Raw genomic sequence first — 26,723 nt, 5'->3', positions numbered from 1 at the left:
CTGTGGCTTCTCCAAATTGCTGGAGAAATAAACCAAGCCAAAACCACCACTGGAGGGTAAAACAAGCTTAATGAAAATCCACTAATGTACAAAGCCAATGTCTCTCACATGGTGACCCCTCTGGGGCAGAAGCACAGGAGGGATGTGAGGGACATTTCTGTGGTCATCATCCCAAGCCACACGACACTGATCACAGCCAGACCCTTGCCAAGGCTGGGCTTGGGGCTTTGGTAGTTTATCTTAATCCACTGCGAGCTGAGCTGACTGCCCTGGCTCGGGGGTGGCACTGCAGGATCAGGCAGAGGATGCTGATCAGTCAGGGGGCGCTGAGCTGTCTGTGGATGCTGAGCAGTCTGGGGGTGCTGATCAGTCTGGGGGTGCTGCTCAGTCAGGGGGTGCTGAGCTGTCTCGGGGTGCTGATCAGTCTAGGGGTGCTGAGCAGTCAAGGGGTGCTGATCAGTCTGGGGGTGCTGCTCAGTCAGGGGGTGCTGAGCTGTCTCGGGGTGCTGATCAGTCTAGGGGTGCTGAGCAGTCAAGGGGTGCTGATCAGTCTGGGGGTGCTGAGCTGTCAGGGGGTTTGAGCTGTCTGGGGGTGCTGAGCAGTCAAGGGGTGCTGATCAGTCTGGGGGTACTGAGCTGTCTCGGGGTGCTGATCAGTCAAGGGCTGCTGATTAGTCTGGGGGTGCTGATCAGTCTGGGGGTGCTGAGCTGTCTCAGGGTGCTGATCAGTCTGGGGGTGCTGATCTGTCAGGGGGTGGTTGAGCAGCCTGGGGGTGCTGATGGCTCTGCTTGTCTGGCTGTTCTGCAGCCCACACACTGTGACAGAAATGCCTGAGCTCAGAAACTGGGAACACCTGGGAAGGATGGGGTCCAAGAGGTTCCCCATTCCCAGGCCTTGCCAGCAGAGCTGCATGTCCATCACCCCCTGAGGGGCACACAGGGACCCACCACCAAGGCTGGAATGACAGAAAGGCAGCTGTGCCCTGGGCTCTTCCTCAGCATGGGCAGCAGGTGGAGGGAGGGGATTCTGCCCCTCTGTTCTCAGAGACCCCCTGGCAGTGCTGCCTCCAGCTCCAGAGTCCCCAGCACAGGAAGGACATGGACCCACTGGAATGGGTACAGAGGAGGTAATGAAAATGATTAGATGAATGCAACACCCCTCCTATGAGCAAAGGCTGAGAGAGTCGGGGTGTTCAGTCTGGAAAGAGAAGACTCCAAGGGCACCTTATAACCCCTAAAGGGGCTCCAAAGTGCTGGAGAGGGACACAAGGGATGGAGGGACAGGACAAGGGCTTCAAACAAATAGAGTAGGTTTAGATTGAATATTGGGAAGAAGTCCTTCCCTGTGAGGGTGGGCAGGCCCTGGCACAGGTGCCCAGAAAAGCTGTGGCTGTCCCTGGATCCCTGGAAGTGTCCAAGGCCAGGTTGGACAGGGCTTGGAGCAACCTGGGATAGTGGAAGGTGTCCCTGCCATGGCAGGGGGTGGAATGAGATAATTTTTAAGGTCCCTTCCAGCCCAAACCATTCTGGGATTCTAAGACAGCTCAGGACAGTGTCCTCTCAACCCATGCCAGCTCAATGCCACAGGGTGAACATGGCCAGGCACGAATGTCTCAAATTCTACCACAGCATATTCAGGCATTTTCAAGGAAAAACTGGGATCTTATGTCCTGCTTGACTGACTGTCTCCCAGGAAAGGTCAAACATCAGTTGGGGAGGAAATGTATGGTCATGATGGGCTTTGGCAAGAGAAGCACCAGAGCCACCAGGCTCTTCAGGAGTATTTAACCTTTCCAAAATCAGTGTAGCAGCTTCAGCCTCACAGAGGCCAAGGAGGCTTCCTGTGTACCCCAAAGTGGGTCTGGCCAGTGACAAGGTGGATCTGAGGCATCCTGAACCAAGGCTCTGAACAAGCAGGAGGGTACCAGGCAAGGAAAGGCATGTTCCCTCTTCAGGCTGAGTTTGTACCAGAGGGTGGGCTCAGTACCAGTGAGACAGATGGAACCAGTCACTGGGGTGCTCTGGCCTCTCCCAGACCAGTGCTCCTGACCCAGGTAAGGAGCTTTGGTGCATCATTCATGGCCAGGTTGGACTGGATGATCATTGTAGGTCCCTTCCAATTGAAATTATTCTATTCTATTCTATTCTATTCTATTCTATTCTATTCTATTCTATTCTATTCTATTCTATTCTATGCCATGCCATGCCATGCCATGCCATGCCATGCCATGCCATGCCATTCTATTTTGCAAACCATGCTGGAGAAAGGGTGAACCAAGTGGTCCAGCTGAGTAGTGGTCCACAGAGCAGTGAAGGCTGACAGGGGACACACTCCCCTGTGGACTGAACCCTCCTCTCCCCCTGCACCCTCCAGTTCCCCAAACCACCAAATCCAAGGAGTGCTGTGGGATGGCACTCCCAGAGTCTCTGGTCCAACCTGTCTGACACATGATGGTCCCAACACTACACCAAGGAAGGCAGAGCTGTGAATCTTTCAACCTCCAAGGAAGGGGCTTCTCTAATGACCAGACCCTCTGTATCACTACCCTTTTGGTCTTTTTGAAGTAAAATGAAAATTTTTGGCCATAAAGCACAATCTCTCTCTGCCACATGCCTGCAAATGAGCCCTCCCATGTCCTGCCTCCCAGGCACTGTAGCTGAGGCACATCCAGCATGTCTCCTAAAGGAGAAGAGATCAAAAGGGATGGTCTGGGCCCTGGTCATAAAGCTGAAGTCACTTCTATGAAAAAGCTTCTTCTCTTTTTAAGAAGAGCTTTTTCAAAGATCCTGAACACGCACATCTCTCTTTCCAGGTCTGTATCCTTGATGGAAAGCATGTCCAGGTCTCCCTCTGACAGAGGATGCTGCCACACACAGGCCAACAGCTCCCTGGGTAGGGGAGCAGAGACCTCCATGGCCACCAACCTCAGGGCTACTTAGACAGCCTCAGCTAAGAGAAACCAAACCCTCAGCTGGCCCAGATCCACCCCACAGAGGCAGCTTAACCAGGTGATCCTCCACAAGAGGCTTTGGATTCTGTAAATAAGGACTTGCCTGATGTCCTGCAGGAACAAAGGGGTGTGTTGGTTGCATTGCAAAGCCTCAGGATTGCCATAGCCAGAATTTTACATTTATACAGAGTTACTTCTTTTGGGCTTGCTGGAAATGATAAAAAGAGATTAAGGGAGAGAAGGAAATTGATTATTACAAGAGGGAAAGAAATATGAGTTTTCCAGGAGAAACAGTAACTTCTCAATGACAGGAAAAGCTGAAAGAAGGTCCCACCAACTGCAAACTCCAGGGCAGCACAAACAGACAGTGCAAGAACACAGTAATTTAGGAGAAAACCTGGAAAATCTTCCGTAACATCCAGGTCTGAACAGCTGCACTGGACTGGCCATGGAGTTCAGGCAGAGCTCAAATCAGCTGAAATGCCTATGCTTGACCCTGAGAGTATGTTAGAGACACACACCCCATTTCCTCTGAGGACTTCAGCCAATGATGAGCCCACAGTGGCTCTGGGGAGGTTTTCCTCAAGCTCTCTTTGAAAAGGCAATTATTATTTTCAGGTTGATATTTATGGACCTCACTTTCCAACTGCTGGAACTTTTCTGAGTTTTGTGGAGGAGGAGTCTAGAAACCAATTTTGTTCCTGTGTAAGAATTGAAAGATAATGAAATTATTTCCTTTTCGTCCATGGCAGAAGGGTTGGAACTGGATGAACTTCAAGGTCCCTTCCAACTCAAAACAGTCTATGATTCTATGATTCTCTTCTGCTATCTAAGCAGACTGAGTTTCTGGAGCACTTTGATCCACCCACATATCAACCTGACGACTCTCTCCTCAACAATTTCCAATTTTTGTTAACTTCCTTTTCAAACATAAAACTCAAAACTGAGCTCAGTGGCCAGAATGCACCTCTCAACTCTGCACTTAGGTTTGATATTCCTTTGTGTCCAAAATCCCAGAACATACTGACTTGGAAGGGACTCACAAGGATCATGGAGTCCAACCCTCAGCCCTGCACAGGACCATCCCCAGGAGTCACACCCTGTCCCTCAGAGCATCATCCAAACACTCCTGGAGCTCTGGCAGCCTCGGGGCTGTGCCCACTGCCCTGGGGAGCCTGGTCAGTGCCCACCACCCTCTGGGGCAAGGACCTTTCCCTGAGATCCAACCTGACCCTGCCCTGGCACAGCTCCAGCCATTCCCTGGGTGCTGTCCCTGGTCCCACAGAGCAGAGCTCAGTGCCTGCCCCTCCTCTGCCCCTCCTGAGGGAGTTGTACCTGCAGTGAGGTCTCCCCTCAGTCTCCTCTTCTGCAGCTGAACACACCCAGTGCCCTCAGCCCAGCTGGCAATGCTGGGTGATACTCCCCAGGATGTGGATGACCCTCCTGGCTGCCAGGACCACCTCCCTGCCTCAGGCCAGCCTCAGCCCCAGCTCTGCAGACCTGCTGTTCCCTCTCAGTTGGACACCTCCTCTGTGTTTTTCAGCTGTGCCCCCAGCTCAGGGCAGGGAGGAGGTGGCTGCTGGTTCCTCACTCCTCGCACCAGGGCCCGAGGCTGCTGCTGCATTTCCTGTCACCCTGTGTGTCCTGCTGGGAGAGGGGTGAGAGATCCTCCCTGCATCTGAAATTAGTGTAATTGGTAAAACTGCTCTGTAAAGCTTAGGGCAATTCATTATGATAAAGCTGACAAAAAGCAGCAGGAGGGCATCACACAATGAAGAATTGTTTTGGGGGAATGAGAAAGAAATAGGCCCATTTCTCTCCTTGCTTTTATGTCTTTGAGTTGTTTTGAGGGTTCTTAGACAGCTCGTGTGTCTTCTTCCTCAACCCCTCCCCACAACACCATAATTCTGAACAGGACCAGGAGGCTCAGGGCAGCTGCTGAGGCACCTTTCTCTTTTTTTCAACAAGAGTTTCCTCTGGGAGCTATTCCCTTCTCCTAAACTGCTTTTTCAACATCCCAAGGTGACCTCCCTCCTATACCACCACTACCTGCCCCATCCCTGGAAGCTGGATGTGGCTTGGAGCAACCTGCTCTAATGGAAAGTGTCCCTGCCCATGGCAGGGGATGGAGTGAGATGAGCTTCCAACCCAAACTAGTCTGGAATTCTGTGATTCCATGAGTCAGTAAATTGTGGCTCATACCATCCCAAGGGACCCACCAGGGATCCATCCACACATCCTTGTTTCCAATAGACTTTGAGAGCCAAGGCCAGCTTTCTGTGTCTGAGGTCAACACAACTGACAGGGGCTGTGGCTGCCACTGGTTTTCAGCAGGTCTGGCTCCCAGTGAGGTGATGCTGTGAAAGAAGCCCAGCTCCAGTGACACACTGGACAATGTCCATGGCACTCCAGGGCCATTTCCAAGCCTTGGTGCTGCTGAGACTCGTGGAAGGTCACACAGTGCAGGCTGGGAAGCTGCACTGCTGCTGGAAAGGGAATAAACTGGGAGAGGGTGGTGCCATCAGCCAGGGATGCAGCCAGGGCGCAGCCCAGGGGAGCAGCCCAGGGAGCAGCCCGGGGTGCAGCCCAGGGGTGCAGTCAGGGAGCAGCCCAGGGGTGTATCCAAGGATACAGCCAGGGATGCAGTCAGGGAGCAGCCCAGGGAGCAGCCCAGGGGTGCAGTCAGGGAGCAGCCCAGGGAGCAGCCCAGGGATGCAGTCAGGGAGCAGCCCAGGGGTGTATCCAGGGATACGGCCAGGGATGCAGTCAGGGAGCAGCCCAGGGGTGTATCCAGGGATACAGCCAGGGGTGCAGTCAGGGAGCAGCCCAGGGAGCAGCCCAGGGGTGCAGTCAGGGAGCAGCCCAGGGTGTATCCAGGGATACGGCCAGGGATGCAGTCGGGGAACAGCCCAGGGAGCAGCCCGGGGTACAGCCCAGGGGTGCAGTCAGGGAGCAGCCCAGGGAGCAGCCCAGGGAGCAGCCCAGGGAACAGCCCAGGGGTTCAGCCTGAGCTGGCAGCATCCTCTGCAGTGCTCCCTGGGAGCCCCTGGTGGGACTGTGTGGCTCCAGCCTGCTGGGGGGACAGCAGGATCTTTCCACAGCTTCTCTTTCATCATCTTTCTGCCCATTTGAAACGCTGCCATGCAATCTGCTCCCCATTTTGCAGCCATCCCCCCCTTCACCTGCCAGTCCCGAGGCTCAGCCACTCACTCCTTGCCAGAGGGTCAGAGCCAAGGAGATCCCGGGAAAATCAAAGCATCCCCATTCCTGCGCTAGCTTAGCTGGGAGAGTCAGGTTACAGGCAGCAAACCCCTATCTCTGATCACTCTAATACCACTAACCCATGTCATGTCAGACAGAGTCAACATTTGCTCTGGAAAACACTCAGCACGGGGAGAGAGCAAAGGCAGCCCTGCCCGTGGCCTCTCCCCGGCAACACTTTGAAATCACCCAGGGGAAAAGTGAGGTGAACAGCTGGGAGCTTTCCAGCAGCTCCTGGAGCCCTCCTGACAGATCCTGGTCCCGGGAGTGTCAGGTTACCGGCTGGGGGGCACTGCTTTTATTATGGGAGGGTCAGCAGGGAATTCTGGCATTTTCAATTACCCCTGAGCAGCAGCGGCTGCGCTCGGGGTCGGGATTAACTGCCTGACCCCGGCTGAAGACAGAGTGGCAGGGAAATGCACCATGATGCTGCAAGGCACCAGCCAGTCCAGAGGGCACAGGGCAGGGCCAGGAATGGGGAGATGTGGGGGAGAAAGTTGTGTCAGAGCATCTGGCAGGGGATGCCTGGGACTGCCCTGCCAACGTGGCAAAGCGAGAGACTTGGAAAATCTTGGGGGAAGGGGGCAAACCTCCCTGCCACTGCCTCCAGCCAGGGACTCAGCTGCACTGGGGGGCACAGGTAGTTCCAAAATGTGGGGAACAGGATTCCCTGTGTGTCCATTCCTCAGTACAGGGTTCTCAGAGCTCCTCCTGTGCTTGGATCCTGCTGCCAAGAGGCTGAAAGGTGATGCTGTGCAGCAGCCAGGACAGTGCTGTGATCACTCACGGAGCAAAGGCGTCCCTGACCTTGGAACCACAGGGCTTGGAGACTCCTAGGCTGGGATCCAGGTTCCAGCAGCACCTGGAAAACTGTGTTTGAAGTGGCAGGAGCACACGGGACCTCTCTGCAAGGCTTCAGGCAGGTGAGCAGGCACAGGGGGTGTGGGCTGGGACCTCTGTTTCTCCAGCAAGGGCAGAGTGGAAATCCAGGACAACTCACCATCCACTTTCCCACAGACCTGGATGTCTTGCAACAGTATCTCACCCAAGGGACACCCAACCCAAGCCAGCCCTCCCTCCATGCCCCACAGCACCCCAGTCCCCCAGGGTCCCCAGCAAGTGACTGTCACTGAGCAATGGGCCAGCTGTCCCCAGGCCACGTCCCACCAAGGCTCCAGTTCTTTGTGCTCCTGCTAATCCCAGAGTCCAAATGCATCCAGGTATCAAACTGAAAACTGATTTCTCTGGTTAAAACCTTCCTCATTTTTTGTTTTTCTCAGTGAAGTTCTCTCCTGCCATTGAAGCTTTGTGGGCTTTCATGCCATGGGCCTTCCTGGAGAATGGATATGAATTTGCAATGCCTTCCTTCAAAGCACCACAGTGAGGAATGTCTGGCTGAGGAAGGGAGGAAGGGAAGCTTCTCCTGACCTGCCCTCCAAGGGGACAGACCCTGGTGGCCCTGACTTGTGTGGAAAGTTGGGCTGGAGACCTCCAGCAGCCCCACCACCAGCACTTGTGTGTGTGTGACTCTCTCCTGCTATAGGGGTTCACTATTCCTTCAACTACTGCAACATTTGTCCACTCAATTCCTTTCCCAGTTCCTGTGATGGCACATTCAGGAGCCACACACTTTTGGAATCCATTCTATTCAGCAGATGAGGAAAACACAGACAACAGCACCGGGGCTCTTTAATGACCAACATTTGCCCTTAAAGCAGCACAATTCTCAGGTCTGGGATACTCCTGGTCTGCTGGAGCTCTGGAAGGCTGGTGTTTCCCAGCCTGGGAGGTTTTTGTTCCCGAGTTCCTGGCAAGGTGGCCCCATCAGGCTGTGCCCACACTGTCGAGTGTCTGGAAAGCTTCCCAGTGGGCCCTGCCTCCAGCTCCTTGAGTCTGCCACTACAAACGCTGGAAACTCTTAAGGACATGGCAAAGCAGCCCAAAGCTGGTCCTGGCTCCAGCCCCACTGGAATCAAGGAAGGCTTTGGTGTAGATTACAGCCTGTAAAGCAGTTGTTAATGCCACAAGCCCAGCGACTTGGCCCGGGCAGCTGAAGGCTTTGGCTGTCTTTGAGCTCTTTGTTTACTGGAGTTTGCAGTGCCCATTTGCATGTGCCACCAGCCTGTGGAGGAGGGCAGGGCTTTGTTCCCACACTGAGGAGGTGCTGCAGACCATCCTGGCACCCCCCACGCAGCCGCTGGGGCGCGTTTGGGGTCACCCCGTGCCAAGGTCGGCCCCACCTCTTGTCCCCTCTCGACGTGGAAACCTCATCTGGTCCAGATCAGGGGGATGTCACCAACAGAAGGCTGGTGGGAAGCAGGAATGCTGGCAGGAGACAGACCCACAAGCCTCCAACCTGCCCCCCAGATTTTACATAAAATGGTTCTTTTCCCAGAAAACGCCAATTAATTGCAAAGAAAACTGTCTTTAGAAACAACCTGATTTCAGAATTTTAAATACAGAAAGCTTGGAGTAGAGAAGTATTTCTTGAAAGAGTGATGCCTGCTGCAGAGCATCCACAGAATCCCACAATGATTTGGATTGGAAGGGACCTTAAAGCTCATCTTTTTGCAGTCCCCACCATGGGCAGGGATACCTTCCACCAGCCCAGGTTGCTCCAAGCCCTGTCCAACCTGGCCTTGGACACTTGCAGGGTTGGGGCAGCCACAGCTTTTCTGCCCAACCTGTGCCAGGGCCTGCCCACCCTCACGAGGAAGAAATTCTTCTCAATATGCCATCTATCCCTGCTCTTTGGCAGCTGGGAAGCCATTCCCCCTTGCCCCTCTGTTCCTTGTCCAAACTCCCTCTCCAGCTCTCTTGGAGCCCCTTTTGGCACTGGAAGGGGCTCTGAGTTCTCCCTGGAGCCTTTTCCTCTGCAGCTGAACACGTCCAGCTCTCCCAGCCAGAGGCCCCTCAGAGCATCATCCCCTTGGACTCACTAAGTTGCTCATTTGCAACCAAACTTGTTTCCTGGCTCTCTTGCAAGGTAAACTACACCAGGCCCCCTGTGTGTGTGTGTGGGGATTTTGGAAATAGCAGTTTTTTTCTCAGAAGGGCATTTGCTGCCCAGCCCCACCAATGCAGCTGGTTCCTGCACATGTGCCAAGGGCAGGGATGGACATGGGCCCGGCTGTGGAGGGACAGGCACAGGGAGCACCTTCCTGCCTGAACAGTGCCAGACAGACCCATCATCTCACACACAGATGGGGGAGCACTGAACCCCAGGGACCCTGGGAGGGATCAAGAGACAGCCCTCCAGGAGGCTGCACAGAGCCCTTTGCTGCAAGCACCTCTCACAATCCACAGAAAGGCACCAGTGAGCGGTATCACCCCCACAGGAGGTGCTCAGCTCTACCAGCACTGAGAGCCTGGAACTGGCCTCCTGTGTGCCTGCAGCCATGTGTCCTTGCCTCCAATGTGTCCCTGTCCCTCCTGTGTCCCTGCCTCCAATGTGTCCCTGTCCCTCCTGTGTCCCTGTCCCTCCTGTGTCCTTGCCTCCAATGTGTCCCTGTCCCTCCTGTGTCCCTGTCCCTCCTGTGTCCCTGCCCCCAATGTCTCCCTGTCCCTCCTGTGTCCCTGTCCCTCCTGTGTCCCTGTCCCTCCTGTGTCCCTGCCTCCAATGTGTCCTGCCCCTCCTGTGTCCCTGCTCCCAGTGTGTCCCTGCCCTCCTGTGTCCCTGCCTCTCAATGTGTCCTGCCCCTCCTGTGTCCCTGCTTCCAGTGTGTCCCTGCCCTCCTGTGTCCCTGCCTCTCAATGTGTCCTGCCCCTCCTGTGTCCCTGCTTCCAGTGTGTCCTGCCCCTCCTGTGTCCCTGCTCCCAGTGTGTCCCTGCCCTCCTGTGTCCCTGCCTCTCAATGTGTCCTGTCCCTCCTGTGTCCCTGCCTCCAGTGTGTCCTGCCCCTCCTGTGTCCCTGCTCCCACTGTGTCCCTGCCCCTCCTGTGTCCCTGCCTCTCAATGTCCCTGCCTCTGGCATCCCTACCTGCCCCAGGGCTGGCACTCAGCACCTGCACAAGAAGGCACAGGCCCTGGGGAGTGTTTGCCCAGAGTAGCAGGAAAGATAAATCACCCCTGTGGCACACAGGGGCAAAGGTGAGCTCTGGAGCCTCTCCATCAGCTCCCAGAACTTCACAGAGCAGGGATGGTGGCAGGACAGGGGAGGCCCTGGTTCACCAGAAGGGACTTTCCACCCCATCCATCATGTCTGGGCTTTCATTTTCTGCCCAAAGTCAGCTCCAGATGCACTGGAACAGGTTTCTGAAGCCCCAGGCAGGTGTGGGGAAAATGATCCTCAGACTCATGGAGTAATCTGTGCAACAGGAAGGCCTGGGAGTCAGCAGGAGCAGGGGCTGCAGAGCTGGTGGCCAGAGGAGAAGGGTATCTGCCAAGGGAAGGTACAGGCAGTGCAGCCCAGCCCCTGCTCTGCCAACAACCCCCCAACTGCCCACCACAGGAGCAGGGAGAACATCCTGAAGAGCCAGCATTGGCAAAGCTCCTGCCATCTGCTGCAGATGGTCTCCAGTGGCAGAGGAGAAGGGATTTGGGCATGGCAGGACCTCTCCTGGGCACTCACTGCCAGCTGCTGCAGGGTTGGGGGTGCAGTGAAGGCAACAGGTTGGGACAAGTGATGTGAGGAAGGCAGCAAATGTCAAACCACATCATGTTTTGGTGACAGTGAGAGTGAAGGTGGAGCTGTGATGAGGGAAAGAGAAGAGGGGGAAAGATGGGCAGCAGAGCCAGGATGGTGATGTGGCTCCATGAGAAGGGAAGGTCTGGATGTCAACTGGGACAAAAGAAGCAGCCATGGGGATGTCCAGGTTTCAGGAGTTTTGGAGCCTGGAAGCAAATTGGCCAAATTGTTACAGAAACACTTACAGTGAAGTCCTTAAAAGAAGGAACCTGGGATTTAAGAGAACTCAGGGTCATTCCTACAGCAGCCCAAGACACATTGCAGCTTGCTCTGTCACACAGGCAGACCCTGTCCCAGCTCCTCCATGTGTGAGATGGCTCCAAAGCTCAAACATTTCTGGTATTCCACCTTTTGTGTCAGTTTTCTCCACAACAAATACCCAACCAGATGGTGAGACATCAAGGAGTACGAGGCTGCTCCTCCTGACCTCAGTCAGTCACCTCAGTCCAGCCTGATGCTTCCCCACTCAGGTCACCTTGGTCTCCCTTCAGGCAGTTCCCAGACAGACTTCCCAGAATCACTTCCAGCTTTATTAGTAGTTTTTCAAATTGAATGTCCTTACAGGCACAGTCTACTGCATTTGCCTAGAAAACCAGGGATCTCCTGGAAAAACCCTCAAGAACAAGCTCCACAGACTCGAGTACGGGGACCTGATGGGCCACCTGTCTCTTAGTGGCTCATGTCAACACTAGTTGCCTTCCTGAAAGGTGTTCTGGCTAAGGCAGGACTTAGCTAAAAGTTATGGTATGTGGGGATAATTCCTACCCCTGGAAGTGTTCAAGGCCAGGCTGGACAGGGCTTGGATCAACTGGGTCTTGTGGAAGGTGTCCCTCCCATGATAGGGGGTGAAACAAGATGAGCTTCAAGGTCCCTACATTGCAAACCATTCTGGGATTGTGTGATTCTAATTGGTGTTCAGGCTGATCTAAAGTTCCCTGACCAGAGGGGTGGTGCAGGGAGAACATGGGGAGAGCTTTGCCTGTCCACCCAAATCCATGGCTGCTCTGCTGAAATGCTGGCAGGTCCTGCCATGGGTGGGAACTTGGATGAGAAATCTGAGGTGCTCAAATGCTACAATTTCCTGCCTCTTTTTTTCTGGAAGAAACAAAAAATTGGGGCATCAGACACTTGTTGAAGTTCAAGGCTGGGTCGGACAGGGCTTGGAGCAAACTGGGCTGGTGGAAGATTTCCCTGCCCATGGCAGGAGGTGGAACAAGATGGTCTTTAAAGTCCTTTCCAACCCAAACCATTCAGTGATTCTATGATAAGCAGACATTACCAGCTTTGAAGTTCTGGGAAGGTCATTCCAACCCTTCGAGGTAATTTCTGCAAGCACTTTCCCAGATTCTTGTTTCACAGGAAGGTTATTCTTGACTGCAGGCAACAGGTGCAGGGCATGGCTGAGAAGCACAGGAGGGGACAGGAGGTGCCAGGACTCCCTGCTGGTGGCCAGAGGACACTGCTGTGCACCCTTGGGAAGGAGGGAGCCAGCCAGATCTCCTGACGCACAGGGAAAGTGAGAAGATACAAGCAAGACTCCCTATACCCCAGAAAATCCACCTCTCCTCTCCCAGTCCAGCTGGCAGCATCACTAATGTGACAAGCAAACAGCAGCCTTGGATGGCTGGTAAGAGGGTCCAGTTCCACCCACCTTACACCTTCACCTTGTCTGCTCCCCTGGCCCCTCTGTGCTCCCTTTGGCAGCAAAGCTCCTGGGCCATGGCTGCAGGGGAACTGTGTTGGTTCAAAGGGAGGGGAAAATCCTCCTTTCTGGTGCTCTGGGCAGGATCTGCCTCTCCTGTGCTCATCGCTCCTGGCTGGATCCCTCAATGCTTGCAGGAGGGCCAGGCTGGCCTCAGCCCAGTCCCAGGACATCCCAGCAGTGCAGATCCCACCTGTCCTTGAGCTCACAGGCACCTCTGGGTGCCCTGCCTGATGGGGACAGCCTGGGCTGGGACACAGCCTGGGCTGGGGCACAACTTGGGCTGTGACAGCCACCACAAAGCCCAAATTCAAGCCCTATCGGAGCCTGGCATGAGCCTGGGACAGAGGTGTGAGCTGCACATCTCACCAGCCACAGGACCCAGAGGACCATGGAATCATTAAGGCTGGAAAAGACCTCAAGGATCATCAAGTTCAACCTTTGACTTGACTACTATCATGCCCATTAACCCATAGCACCATGTTATGACATACTGCTGTAAAATACCACCCAGAATAATAATGTAAATAATCATGACAAATTTTCTGGATCCATAGAGAGGGATAAATTGTCCTGATGGGTTTATGAGGACAGTAGATTCGTTTCCTCTGTCACAGACTTCTGGTATTCCCACTGTATGGGCTGTTCATGGCTCTCTGTGGCTCTGTTTGCAGCCAAGAGCCTCTGCCATCAGCACTAAGCCTCCCTTCTTAGCCACTGTCACAAGAGTTGCTCACAAAAGGGACACATTCTCAAAACCCTGGATGCTCTCTTTTCCCCATCACTGGGAGGGCTTGAATTTGTCTGACAGTCCAGAGCCCATGGCTTCTTCCTCCCTCCTCAGGTCACAGTGGCCACTGCTACCAAGAGGAGCCTTTCCCCTGTGCTATTGAACTCCTCTCTGCCCTCAGAGCCCTTTCCCTCGGCAGTTTCCCGGAGCACTCAGCCTGCCCATGGTGGGGGGGAGCCTGGAAAGCCTCACAGCACCACGACTCTCCCACAGCTCGACCAAAACTGGCAGTCAGAGCCTGTGTGTTGCCACCAGCAAGAAGAGCTGACACCTGGCACAGCTCTCAGTTAGTCAAGTGTCATTATCCTGAGCACGGGGCCAGGCTCAGCTCCTTGACCCCTGGCTCCCCTCCTGTGCCTTCCCCTTGGGATGCTGGCAAGGATCTCAGCCACCCTCTTGGCATGGATCTTTTGTTCAGGAATGGCTGGAAAAAGGCTTTTGGTGGCACCCAGGCATGACAGGCCACAGCACAGTCCCTTAGACACGACTGAGACATGTGACAATTCTGGATCTCCCTCTCCAAGGGATGCTGAGCTCTGGGAAGAGGAGCTGCTCAGCTGCAGGGTGTGACAGGCACTGAGTGGAGGTGAGCTGGGAGATGCACAGCATGGAGCTGGAGGTCAAGGAGAGGCTGCTGAGAAGAGCAGAGAAGAAACACAGCCTGGGCTCAGCATTGACAGAAGGTATTTCCCAGGAATCATGCTGAGTTTGCTGGAATTTGAGTAGGCTGAAGACAGACTGGGGAGCAAGGAGGTGGTGAGAAGCTCATTTTATTTCTATTTGGCTGGTCCCAGTCCTTTCTGATTTTCTATGCTTTGCAAAGGGAAGCATCAGACCTCCTGTTAGAGCAAAACCTGCCCTTTTGGAGGTTAAACACCTTTGGTCTTTTTAGAACACTCACTGCAATAGAAACCCCTTCCAGTCCCAACAGCATTGACTGCAGCCTCTTCCTCTGGGAGAACGAGGTGAATGGTGTGTCACCTTCTTGGATCTCAGCTTTCCCTTTCGGAGTGAAGGTCACCAAACCGTCCCAGTCTCAGTGCCACTGCCCCAGGCACACTCAGGACCTCCCTCTGACTGCTCTAGGAGGGACACGTTGTGCTAGGGGGACTGTTTCTTACTTTCTCACAGGAGCTTTTTCCTGGGTTTATAAGAATGGTCTGGGTTCAAAGGGATATTAAAGCTCATCTCATTCCACCCCCTGCCACGGGCAGGGACACCTTCCACCAGCCCAGTTTGCTCCAAGCCCTGTCCAACCTGGTCTTGGGCACTTCCAGGGATGGGGCAGCCACAGCTTCTATGGGCACCCTGTGCCAGGTCCTGCCCACCCTCACAGGGAAGATTCCTTCCCAATATCCCATCTAACCCTGCCCTCTGGCAGTGGGAAGCCATTCCCCCTTGTCCTGTCACTCCATGTCCTTATAAATGTGGATGCTGACGAGTTTGTGATATCTGAAGGTTATGGATGCTGTGGGTGACGGGGCATCTCTGCTCATTCCCCACACACCAGCAGAGGTGGTGCCCAGCAGTGCCTGTGTACCCCGGGGGGAGCCAGGGGGACGTTCCTTGCTTCCCGAATCGCTGGAGGACCCCAGAGGCCGGTGTGGTGGGCACTTTGCAGGGAGCCCATTGTCCAGGAGCACAACCTCATCACACAGCCAGCAATGGAGCCCCAGCTGGCTGCTCCATCCGGAGCCAAGGCAGAGCTAAAGCTGTCACACCTTCCCCAGGCTCATCCCTCCCTCTGCTCCCTCTCCTCTCCCCACAACACCCTCCATTCTCCTGTCCCAGCTCTGCCTTTGTGTCTGCAGCTTCTGTTACCAACTGCTAATGATCTACATCAAGGCTGCCAGGCGGTGCCGAGTGTAAGCAGAAGAATTCAGAGCCTCTAATTACAGAGGAATTAGCAAGCAGACAGTTAGTGTTTAGTGCTAATGAATAGATACATTAAGAGAGACATCACACAGGCTGAGAAGTGTGAGGCCTGATAATAAAGGAGTGACAAACTAGGAAAACACAAGGAGGAGGATCCAGGGGACCGAAGAGGATTTGTCTGCAACTCAGCTCCCTGGTTTTGCTCAGGTGGAAGCAGCGATGGGTAATACACGAAGGTTCAAGCACACCCAGAACTGCAAAAGTGTAAAATCTGAGCAATAAATGATTAATCCAGAGTGCAGGACCATGGTGGGCGGGGACAGAGCCCCTTCCCAGTCCCAGGTAGCATCACTCCCACCCAGTCTCCATTGGGTAAAGGAAGATGAACTGGTCACTGTCCCAGAGCTGTTCCTCTCTCCTCTGTGCAGAGCTGCCCCTGCTCACACCAAACCAGGGTTTAACACCCTCAGATCTGCCTTCAGGGCTTCAAGAACACTCTGACCTCAGAGTCCCGAACAAAAAGCAGGTCAGAGGTCACCATGCTGGTTCACCCAGACATCTTTCCAGGTTCCCTCTATCCCCACACTCTGGAAGTGATGCCCAAGTGATGCCCATCTGCCCCACTGAGGATTTATCCCAGCCCAAACACCCCCATCCCCTGCAGCCAGCACACACCACAGTCTCCTGGCAATTCAGTGGAAACACAACCACCAAATTCAGTGCTGAAGGTCAGGTAGTGTCCAGGGCACGTTCAGAGGGCCCATAGAGTCTCTCCTGCTCCCACTCACACCTGTGCCTCTCTGGCATGCTTCCTCCTCAGTCTGATTAAGCCAAGCCCCAGCCTGTGTCCAGCTCCAGATGGTTTCCAGGTGGGCTTGGAGAGCAGCCCTTGGCTCAGTGGGACATGGTGCCACCAGCACAGCTGCTGGGGGACTGCTGGGGACCCTCCCAGGAGCAGCACCAACAGCCATCCTGACACATCCCTTGCCCCAGCAAACCCTCTTGCACAGAGCTGGAGAGCCCAAATGAAACCCTCCCAGCTCTGTGCCTGACCTGCCTCACCAAGGTGGCTCTGCAGGGGTGCAGGACCTGGAGCAGATTTTACAGATGGTTATCCCATCTATTCATCTCCCAGCCCCTCTTCTGTGCAGCTCTCGTTTGCTTTCTCAGCCTGTCCCAGCTCTTTCCACAGTCCAAGTAGAGAAGCAGCTCATATGAAAATGCTGGAGACAATCTCACCTTCCATCCCCTGGAGCTGCTGCTGAGTCTGCAGCACTGACAGTGCCTGCAATGGTGCTCCATTGTCCCCTGTCACACCCAGGGCCCAGAGTAATGCTGTGGCACCAGGGCACAGTGGCACAAGCTGTTCCACTGTGGTGACAGGAAGGCAGCTCTGCCTTGGGGCACACTCCAGCTTTTCACTGAAATAGGGATATTTTCACACCCAGGGCTTGGGGTTCGTTCAGGAATTGTCAGGCACTTTGCTCACCACCAGCGTTCCAGAGTGTCATATCACCTGTTCTCCCCTTCCAGCCCCGTTTAACCTGCGGGTCTCACCCGCCCTGCCCAGGAGGTGCTGCCCACGCCCTCCCCGCGGCCCCGGGGCTTACCCGCCTGGTTGGTGGTGATGTTCACGGACGCGAACTGCGGCGAGAAGGGGCTCTGGTCGGTGACGCCGTTCACGGCCTGGATCTCGAAGGTGTACTGGGTGTGTGCCAGCAGGTCGCTGATGTAGATGCGGGGCTCGGTCAGCCCCAGCTGTCGCGGCGCGAACTGGACGTTGTCGCCGCAGCGAGTGCAGGCGCCGCGCCCGGCCCCGCAGCTCTTGCAGATGATGTTGTACACCAGGTCCTCCCTCCCGCCCGAGTCCCGCGGGGGGCTCCACTCCAGCATCAGGGACGTCTCGTTCACGCTGGAGATGACGGCCTGGGGCGCGGACGGGATGGCTGGGAAGGGAACAGGCAGAAAGGTGTGAGCCAGAGCCTGCTCCTCGCTGCAGGACCAGCCGCTCCCCTCCTGCTGCCGGTCCCTGCAGGACCAGCTGTTCCTCTCCTGCTCCCCGTCCCTGCAGGACTCTGCGACAGGCACACACTGCGCCGGGAGCTTCCCTTGGGTGTCAGGGATGTGTGGAGTAAGTTGAAGAGCCAAAGCCAAGAGTGGGAATAAAACCTGTTCTCTTACCCCAGGTAATTTGATTGGGTGACATCTCAAGGTTCTCATCCAGTTACAGTCCCAGAGTGAACTCATCCCACTGCCTGGACAGCACAGACTAGCCCAGGTTTCTGTCCCCTTTGCAATGCCTGACCCACGACAAGACAGACCCACACCTGCAAAGCTCCTCTGGACAAGTGCTCTGAGCCCTCCTGGCCTCTCCCCAAATCCCACTGGGACAGATGCCCTTGTCAAGCCTTCCAGATGCCCTTGTCAAGCCTCCCTCAGTACTTTGACTTTCCCCTCCATGTGCAGCCCCTCCCATTCCCCAGACCCACATACTGGTGCATGGCATATCCACAGGGTCAGCATCTGCCCGGTAATAGCCGTTCCGGCACACACAGTTCGTGGCCCCTTCCGAGGTTGTCCGGCTGTTGATGGGGCAGTGGACACATCCTTCATCCCCTTGGCTGGCCTTGAATGTCCCTAAGGGGCAGCCTGGAAGGGAATGGAGAGTAGTGGTGAGCAGTCAGGAGGGGCTGGTGGGGACATCCAGAGCCTGGCACTGCTGCCATAAACACCCCCTTGGGGCTTCGCAGACTTCCTGACAACTGGAAGTCAAAACAGTGGAGAAGAAACAGCTGGTTTGAAGGCCTCAAGGAGCCACTTGCAGAGGTGCCACCCTTCAGACACCTGTGCCCCCATTCCCCAACCACGAGCACAGAACAGGGATCATAGAAATGCAAAGGGGATTTTTAGCCACTGACACGTAAGAAGACACAAACGGCTGTACAAGGTCAGCCCATGGTCACCAGGATCCTTTCTCCAACAGTGACGGTGATTGAAGGGGAGTTAGCCTGGAGGTTTTTAAACTGAGATTGGACGTGGCACTGAGTGCCATGATCTAGTAAACAGACCAGAGTTGGACCAAGGGTTGGACTTGATGATCTTGGAGGTCTTTTCCAACCCAATCGATTCCATGATTCTGTATTAGGAAAAATATTAGGCCCTTCCTTCCCCCAAAGGGTGGTGGGCACTGAACAGCCCCCCCAGGGCAATGGGCACGGCCCTAAACCTGCCAGAGCTCAAGGAGTGTTTAGTCAACACTCTGGAGGACATGGTGGGTTGTTGGGGTGTCTGTGCAGGACCAGGAGTTGGACTCAATGATCCTTGTGAGTCCCTTCCAAGTCAGGAAATTCCACGATTCTCTGACCCCCCCAGGGAGCCGGGCATGAGCCAGGGACATGTGCTGCCCTCAGTAACTCCCCACCCTCCAATAATTTTTAGCTGTCTAAGGTGCAGGCTCTGTCCATTTAGCATCCCATGGTGTTTCTTCCACTAAGTTAGCCAGGCATTGTTTTATTCCTTGCAAATGTTCTGCCCCCACAGAGCCCCACGGTGTAACCACGTGCTGCATGAAGGAACTGCTGCCCTCTGTTTCGAAGCCAGCAGCTGCCACTCCTGATGCCACCCCACACTTGCATTGGCAAGGACTCTCAATCACCATCCACCTTCTCCATGACCTCTAGGGTTATCCAAACCTCTGTCACGCTCCATGAAAGTTGCATAACAATATTCACTATTTTATTCTCTTCTCTCTTCCTGTAATTAGCAACATCCAAGTTATTTTTAACCACCAATGCACCAACTGGACAACCTGTTAAAGCTCCAAGATCTGTCATGAGGGACATCAGGCCAACTCCCAGCCTATCACTGTGCAGGCTGTGTGATCTGGTGGAAGGTGCCCCTGTCCATGGACAACAGGATGGTCTTTAAGGTCTCTCCAAACCCAAACCATTCTGGGATTCCAGGATTCTACGAAGCTGGGGCTGTTTTCTCCAATTTATATCACCTCAAGTCTATTGAATTCCAATTGTCTTCTCATTCCCTGGTCACACAGTCTCATAAGGTCCTTTTGAGACTCTCTACAGACAGTCTTTGTCATCATGACTTTGTAGATGTGGCATTGGGGACTTGGGTCAGCAATGGACATGGTAGTGTTGGGCTAATGGTTGGACTGGATGATCTTAGAGGGCTTTTCCAACCTTAATGATTTTATGACTCAGTATCACAAGCAAATAATCACTTCTGCTATGGAGACAGTGTGCTGGGTTCTACCTCCACTGGGGCTCAGATCTCTGAAACCCCCACAGACGAAGAAGATGCTCCACAAGCAGCAGCCACTCAAAGCCACATGTGCTCAGCCCAGCAGGGTGGGTGAGGTGGAGGTGCTGGACCAGTGTGTCAGACAGCACTGACAAGTACAGCACACATGTTAAAAACAGCACTGCAAAGCTTTTGACATCAGGAAGTCCCTTGCAAGCCCAGGGATCACCAGTGCCCAAGGAAAAGCTCAGCTTGGAGTGTTGCTCCTTGGTTACTCCTGGTGGTGACTTTCTGCTGCTGTTAATTCTGGTGCAGCCTGCACAGCCTGGGGGTGGCAGGTGCTCTCTGTGCTGAAATGAGTTAAACAAACTTCGCCTTCAGTTGGCTGCCAAGGCTTCCAGGAATGAGGCAGATCAGAAAACAGCCTGGGAAAAACATACACTCGGGGTTGCTGTAAGCAAGAGTCATTGCTGGGAAGCAGCTATTTTTTTCTTTGGGGAAAAAAAGAGGCTTTTTTTTTCAGTTTTCATGCCCTTTCCCCCAAAATTATCCTGAGTTTCCAATGAGAAAAGCTCTACAGAAAAATTCCATCAGCCTTCCCACTTGCAGAGTCCCTCCTGCCTCTTACAGTCAAAGGAGCTGTGGTAAAACAGGATTCTCCTCATGTTCCTGGATCTTTCCACCTTGTTCTTATGTGTTTGACTCGGTTTCTGTTCCCTTGGGACCAGCCCATCTCAGAGGGTGTTGAGTCATCGGGAGAGGTGATGGCTGGGCAGTTCTCCATTGCCCAGGAGAGATGTGACAGGAGCTGAAATGATAACAGGGTCCCTGTACTAATACCAATATTTGAAACACTGTACCACCAACATACAAAATTGCTCTTGCCTGACATCCAGGGTGAAATACAGGGTCATTTGATTCTGTGAGACAGGGGCCTCTTTCACCTTCCTGAGGCTTGTTCTATAAATGATAATTTTCCTGTAACGATTCTTCTGCATTGAGACAGAGAGGCAGCCAAGGAGTGCCCATGCTGTGGAGATGCAGTGACTGCCCCCAAGGGAAAAAAACACTCCACACGTTTGCCCTGGCACAGGTTGATGGCTGGACAGGGATAAAATTTGGGCTGAATGGCTGTTTCCAAAAAATATCAAGCTGGAACACTGAAACTCTCTGCATGGGCCACCAAAACACAGCCAGAAGTTTTGGCAAGTCCCTTTCTCCCCAGGAGGTCCCACATGGGATAAAACAATCCTGGAAAAATCAGAACTTCTCCAAAGACAAATGTTCTGAAATCATGCAGAAAGACAGGAAAGTCACTGAAATTTGATGCAACCCCCTTTTTTATTTATTTATTTTTTCTCAAGTAATGACAACCTCCAGAAGTAAAATAAATGAACTTTGTGTTCAAAACTGCTCTGCTCCCTCTGGGTCTTCCCCTGGGTGAGAATACAGCTTTTCTTCTGGAATCCACCCAATTTCTTGTTTTCAGAGTAAACAGCAAATCAGAAATGAAATCTTCACACAGTGGCTAAACCCCCTCCTGCCTGAACAATGTGAATGTTCTCACCACGTGCTGAAGAATCATGAAATCACAGAATATCCTGAGCTGGAAGGGACACACAAGGATCATCCAGTCCAACCCCTGGCCCTGGACAGCCACCCCAACCATCCCACCCTGTCCCTGAGAGTGTTGTCCAAACCCTTCTGGAGCTCTGGCAGGTTTGGGGCCGTGCCCACTGACCTGGGCAACCTGTGCCAGCACCAGGGGAAGAACCTTTTCCCAATATCCAGCCTGGCACAGACATGAAGACACCTGAGTTTTCTCCCCCACGAGGTGACAGCAGCTTTGGGACATGCTGCTTCTTAGGCTTGCAGTGAGGGAAGGGACAGAGCATCCCTAAAAAATCCTGCTTGGAAAAAGGGAATTAAACCAGAGAAAGCATAGGAATTCCTACTTGATCCGAGCATCCTTTATCCCTGGAGGGGGATTACGGTGACAGTGGCTCTGACTCCATCACTGGAGCAGCTTCCAATGGGATGAGTTCCCACATCTCCAGCCCCACTCTGAGGATGCAAACAGGGGTTCACAGGGAACATATGGACCTTTCATTGCCTGGCTGCTGCACTTATCCAGGGATAGCTGCCTTGTTGGATACAGCTCCAAGACAGCCTCGAGTTCTGGCTGTGGCTCCCCCAACCAGGATTTGGAATGCTGAGCACCACTGAGGTTCTTGTTTCCCATTCACTCATTCCCAGGACAGGGGAACGTGGTTGTGTCTGGAAAGGCACGTGCTTTAAGAATCATAGAATAACCTGAGTTGGAAAGGACTCACCAGGATCATCAAGTAAAATTCCTGAAGGTAAGGGAATGCCATGGAGAAGGAGTCATGAGGGGCCCTGCCCTGCTCTGCAGTCAGCAACAGGACAAGGGGGCACGATGGGCTTAAGCTCTGCCAGGAGAAATTTAAGTTGGATATCAGAAAAAAATTCTTTGCAGAGAGAGTGCTCAGGGATTGGAATGGGCTGCCCAGAGAGGGGGTGGATTCCCCATCCCTGGAGGTTTTTCAACTGAGCTTGGCCGTGGCACTGAGTGCCATGATCTGGTAAAGGGAGTGGAGTTGGACCAAGGGTTGGACTTGATGATCTCAGAGGTCTTTTCCAACCCAATTGATTCTATGATTCTGTGATTCTGATTCTATGTGTGAGGCCAGGCCACCTCTGCAGCATCTGCTGCTGGAGGCAGAGCTGGTACCAAGATTCCAGCCCTCCTGTTCTGAGAAAGATCAGCAGGGAAAGGCATCCCATGCTCAGCCTGAAGGAAAAGCTGTTGGCTGAACGTGCAGGAGAGGCCACAGAGAAGGGTTCTCTGTCCCCCCTGTCTCACTGCCTCTCTCTAACCAACTGTTTAATTAAACCAGTGTGAACTGGGCAGACTCCAAACAGGCTCCTCTGCATCTCACACTGCCTTGGCCTTCAGAGCCCAGCCCAGGCCCCTCCTGCCAACAGCTCCAAGCAAACAGCTCTCTCCTGCAATAAAAGGTCTTAAAATGGCACTTTCAGTCTGTGCTGACGGCTCTGAGGAAGGGTCTTCCTCGCCCTCTGTGCCTGGCTCTGTTTCTCCTGGCACAAGGATCCCTCCACTCCAGCGAGGCATTTCAAACGGCTGATGGAAACCAGGCAGCCCTGGCTCTGCCAGGATCCGCCAGGAGCCTCAAATCCCAGCCCTATCTCCTGCTGCCTCCCTCCTCCCTCTGCGGGGCCAGAGCTGGGGGCTGCCCAAGAGCTTCAGCATCCCGGGGATAGCCCTCAGCATCCCGGGGGCTGCCCAACTCCCTCAGCATCCCGGGGGCTGCCCAACTCCCTCAGCATCCTGGGGGCACCCCAACTCCCTCAGCATCCCGGGGGCTGCCCAACTCCCTCAGCATCCCAGGGGTACCCCAACTCCCTCAGCATTCCCCGGGGGCTGCCCAACTCTCTCAGCATCCCGGGGGCTGCCCCACTCCCTCAGCATCCCCCAAGGGCTGCACAACTCCCTCAGCATTCCGGGCATAGCCCTCAGCATCCCGGGGGCTGCCCAACTCCCTCAGCATCCCGGGGGCTGCCCAACTCCCTCAGCATCCCGGGGGCTGCCCAATTCTCTCAGCATCCCGGGGGCTGCCCCACTCCCTCAGCATCCCAGGGGCACCCCAACTCCCTCAGCATCCCAGGGGCACCCCAACTCCCTCAGCATCCTGGGGTCTGCCCAACTCTCTCAGCATCCCGGGGGCTGCCCAACTCCCTCAGCATCCCGGGGGCTGCCCAACTCTCTCAGCATCCCGGGGGCTGCCCAACTCTCTCAGCATCCCCCGGGGGCTGCCCAACTCCCTCAGCATCCCGGGGGCTGCCCAACTCCCTCAGCATCCTGGGGGCTGTCCAACTCTCTCAGCATCCCCCGGGGGCTGCCCAACTCTCTCAGCATCCCGGGGACTGCCCAACTCCCTCAGCATCCTGGGGGCTGCCCAACTCCCTCAGCATCCTGGGGGCTGCCCAACTCCCTCAGCATTCCCCGGGGGCTGCCCAACTTTCTCAGCATCCCGGGGGCTGCCCAACTCCCTCAGCATCCCAGGGGCACCCCAACTCCCTCAGCATCCCCTGGGGGCTGCCCAACTCTCTCAGCATCCTGGGGGCTGCCCAACTCCCTCAGCATCCCGGAGACACCCCAACTCCCTCAGCATCCCAGGGGCTGCAGAGCGCTGGAGCTGCTCACCTTGGCACATCCTGCCTCTCAGCCTCCTCTCCCACAGTCCACCCTACCCCTGCTGGCACCCTCAGCACCCCACAAACCTTGGCTGCCTGGGCCACGCACCAGGGGCTGGTCCCACACCCACCCCACACCAAACAGCTGCCACTGATTTTTTCCTAAAGACAATGAGGAAAACAATGTGCTGGGCCATGTCAGAAGCGTGGCCAGCACAGAGGGAGGTTTTCTCCCTTCCCCTGCCAAGCACTGGGGATGCTGCCACAACTCTGGGGTTGCTCGGTTCAAGGTGATACAGAAGAACAGCAGAGTCCAATGGGGTGTCACCAAGATGGTCAGTCTTGGGGCACAAGGCACAGGAAGAGAGGTGGGAGGAGCTGGATAGGGTAACTGGGGTAAGGAGGGGATCCAACTGCACCTGCTGAAGGGACACCCAAACACTTCTCAGGGCACCAGACCCTGTAACATGGGAAAAGGACTGCAAGTTCAGACTGGACATTAGGAAATTCTTTTCCATAGGATGGAGCAGCCCTGGGAGAGGTCACAGAGGGCTCAGGTATCTCCATCCTTGGGGGAGAGTCAGCTGAAAGCCATGGCTGCCTTGAGCTCATGTGGTGGCAGCCCTGCTGCAAGCTGGAGTTCGACCTCAGACCCCAGAGCCTTCTCCATCAGCACTTCTGGGTCTCTACTGCTTGTGGTGGGTGGGTGGTATTTCATGGAATCACAGAATCCCAGAATGGTTGGGGTTGGAAAGGGCCTTGAAGACCATCCCATTCCTCCCCCTGCCACGGGCAGGGACACCTTCCACTAAACCAGGTTGCTCCAAGCCCCATCCAACCTGGCCTTGAGAACTTCCAGGGATGGGGCAGCCACAGCTTCTCTGGGCAACTTGTGCCAGGGCCTGCCCACCCTCACAGGAAAGAATTTCTTCCAAATACCAAATCCAAATTTACTCTCTTCCACTTTGAAGCTATTTATGATGATGCCCTGTGCAGAACTATTATGTCCAACCAGCTCTGAATTTCCCCCTTTCTCCTTTCATCAACCACACCCTTTTTGCAAGCAGAGGTGAGTGTGGCAAAGCCATTGTCACTTTTCCCACCTTCTGCTCCATTCAGCCCCTTGTGCCTTGATCTTTGTTTTCAGTTCTGCATCCAAATGGTCTCACTTTGTCTCACCTGCTAATCTGTCCTTTCTCTGGTTGTTCCTGTCCCTCACATGATGGTGTTTGTGCCCTTAGTGAAAGGCTGAACTCTGCACAATCACTGCCCATTGCCTTTGGATGTGCAACCACTTCTGCCACGGCCTCTCCAGTCTGGAGAGCACTGGAGGGAAGAGGACTCCTTGAGGAGGCACGTGGTGCCACCCAAGCCCTTTGGCCATTGGAGTTGGCTGCCAGCTGGGAAAGGGTGAGGATCTGGGCGCTGCACTTGCCCTTCCTGGGGCCACACAGGTCCTCCAGTTTCCCTTTGGGTAAATTTAATTAGTGGCCTGTGCTGTTACCTCATACTCGAGATAAGCAATTAATGCCACTGCCAGGTGCTGTCACTGCCAACAGCTCTGACAGCATTTGGAGAGCAGAGGAGAGAAATACAGGAGGGAAAACAGGGTTAAATGAGATTAACTGGAGGGGAATGTGCTCAGGCACCTCTGTGATGTGGATTAGAGAGTTGTCAATAAAGGGAGAAGTCCCAGTGCAAATGTTCTGGTTTAACCCTGTCATTCTCCGTGGGACAGGAATGGAAGCAGACAGCACAGGCTGAAGAATCATCCTCCTGGCTTTTAGACAGCCCCCAAGCCATTGACTGGACCAGCATCCTGCACCTCACCAGCAGCTCCAGGAGATCACCTGGGTCCCATCTCCTGCCCAGCAAAGGCACTGCTGTTCCAGCCTCCCAGCTGGAGAGCCAGAACTGCAAACCCCACCCCCCTATAATAGTGTTTCCCCTCCAAGCCACCTCATCTGCCCCTCAGCTTCATCCCAGGGCTTCTTCAGCCACAACTCCTTCAGGAGTGCCCCAACGAGGACTTGCACGTTGCTCCCTGCCTGTCTGCAGCTCATCACCAGCTGCTGGATGTCAGAGCTCACATCACCATTCTCTCCCCTTCCCTGTGGTCCACAGGCAGAGGGGCAGTGCTGGGCCAGCACAGAGGCGGTGACAGGACCTCAGTTTTGGGGTGTCACAGAGGTTTGGAGAGGACCAGGCCAGCAGAGTGAGGCTCTGCTCTGGGGGCTCCCCAAAAGACCATGTTGGAAGGTTCTGCAAAGGCCAAATACACTTCGACTTCCAACCAAGCTCCAAAGACAAGGAAAACTGCATGGGCCAAGGATTCAGCCTTTGGGACACCATGGGACAACCAACAGTGGCCACCATACCAAAGCCAGGCAGTTACACACCCTGCTCTCCCGAGAGCACCCCCAGCCCATGAGCCAGGACACCTTAGGCAGGACCAGCCCATGCCAACCCTGGCAGCTCTCCCAGTGCTGTGCAGCAGGAGCAGGGCTGAGCCCTTGTCTGGAGAGGCTTCCTACCAGGGGCTTCCCAGCAGATCCCTCCCACAGGTTCCCCAGGGTTCACAAGGTCACCTCCCCACCAGCACCACTCCCAGGCTGAAGCACCTGGTGAGCCCAGCACACCTGTGGGCACACACACCTGTGAGCCCCTGCCCCCCCACTCCCTCACTCTGGGCAGCACATCCATCAGCGCTGGGGGGATTGGTCTGTCAGGGAGAAACGCCTGGAATTTCTTACCTGCCCAGTCAGCTCTTGCATCATCAGTCTGGTTCAGTCTCCCCACCCCTTCATGGGGCCTCTTAAAGAGACATGGGAAGTTTTCTGTCCCTGCCTGAGCATGATGGACTCGGATGCCATGAGCACCCTCAGAGCATGGACAGTAAGGACTATAATCCAGCATTTTTCCTGCCAGGGCTATCCAGTGGACACACAAGGGGAGAGGAATTCC

General features: G+C 54.6%; 1 protein-coding gene across 2 annotated transcripts in view; it reads right to left on the bottom strand.

Moving 5' to 3' along the window:
- The window catches only part of EPHB2 (EPH receptor B2), a 136,108-nt gene that overhangs the window by 30,533 nt on the left and 78,852 nt on the right, over positions 1–26,723 (bottom strand). For both annotated transcript variants that reach the window (XM_071575935.1, XM_071575936.1), the window contains exons 4-5: positions 17,760–17,915; positions 16,877–17,212 (exon numbers count right to left, since the gene is read on the bottom strand). In XM_071575935.1, coding sequence (XP_071432036.1) covers positions 16,877–17,212; positions 17,760–17,915 — 492 coding nt within the window. The remainder of the gene's footprint in view (positions 1–16,876; positions 17,213–17,759; positions 17,916–26,723) is intronic.

The sequence above is a fragment of the Pithys albifrons genome, chromosome 22, assembly GCF_047495875.1.
Source record: "Pithys albifrons albifrons isolate INPA30051 chromosome 22, PitAlb_v1, whole genome shotgun sequence".
Lineage (NCBI taxonomy): Eukaryota > Metazoa > Chordata > Aves > Passeriformes > Thamnophilidae > Pithys > Pithys albifrons.
The sequence above is the reverse complement of the archived record's forward strand: the minus strand, read 5'-3'. Positions and strand labels throughout refer to the sequence as shown.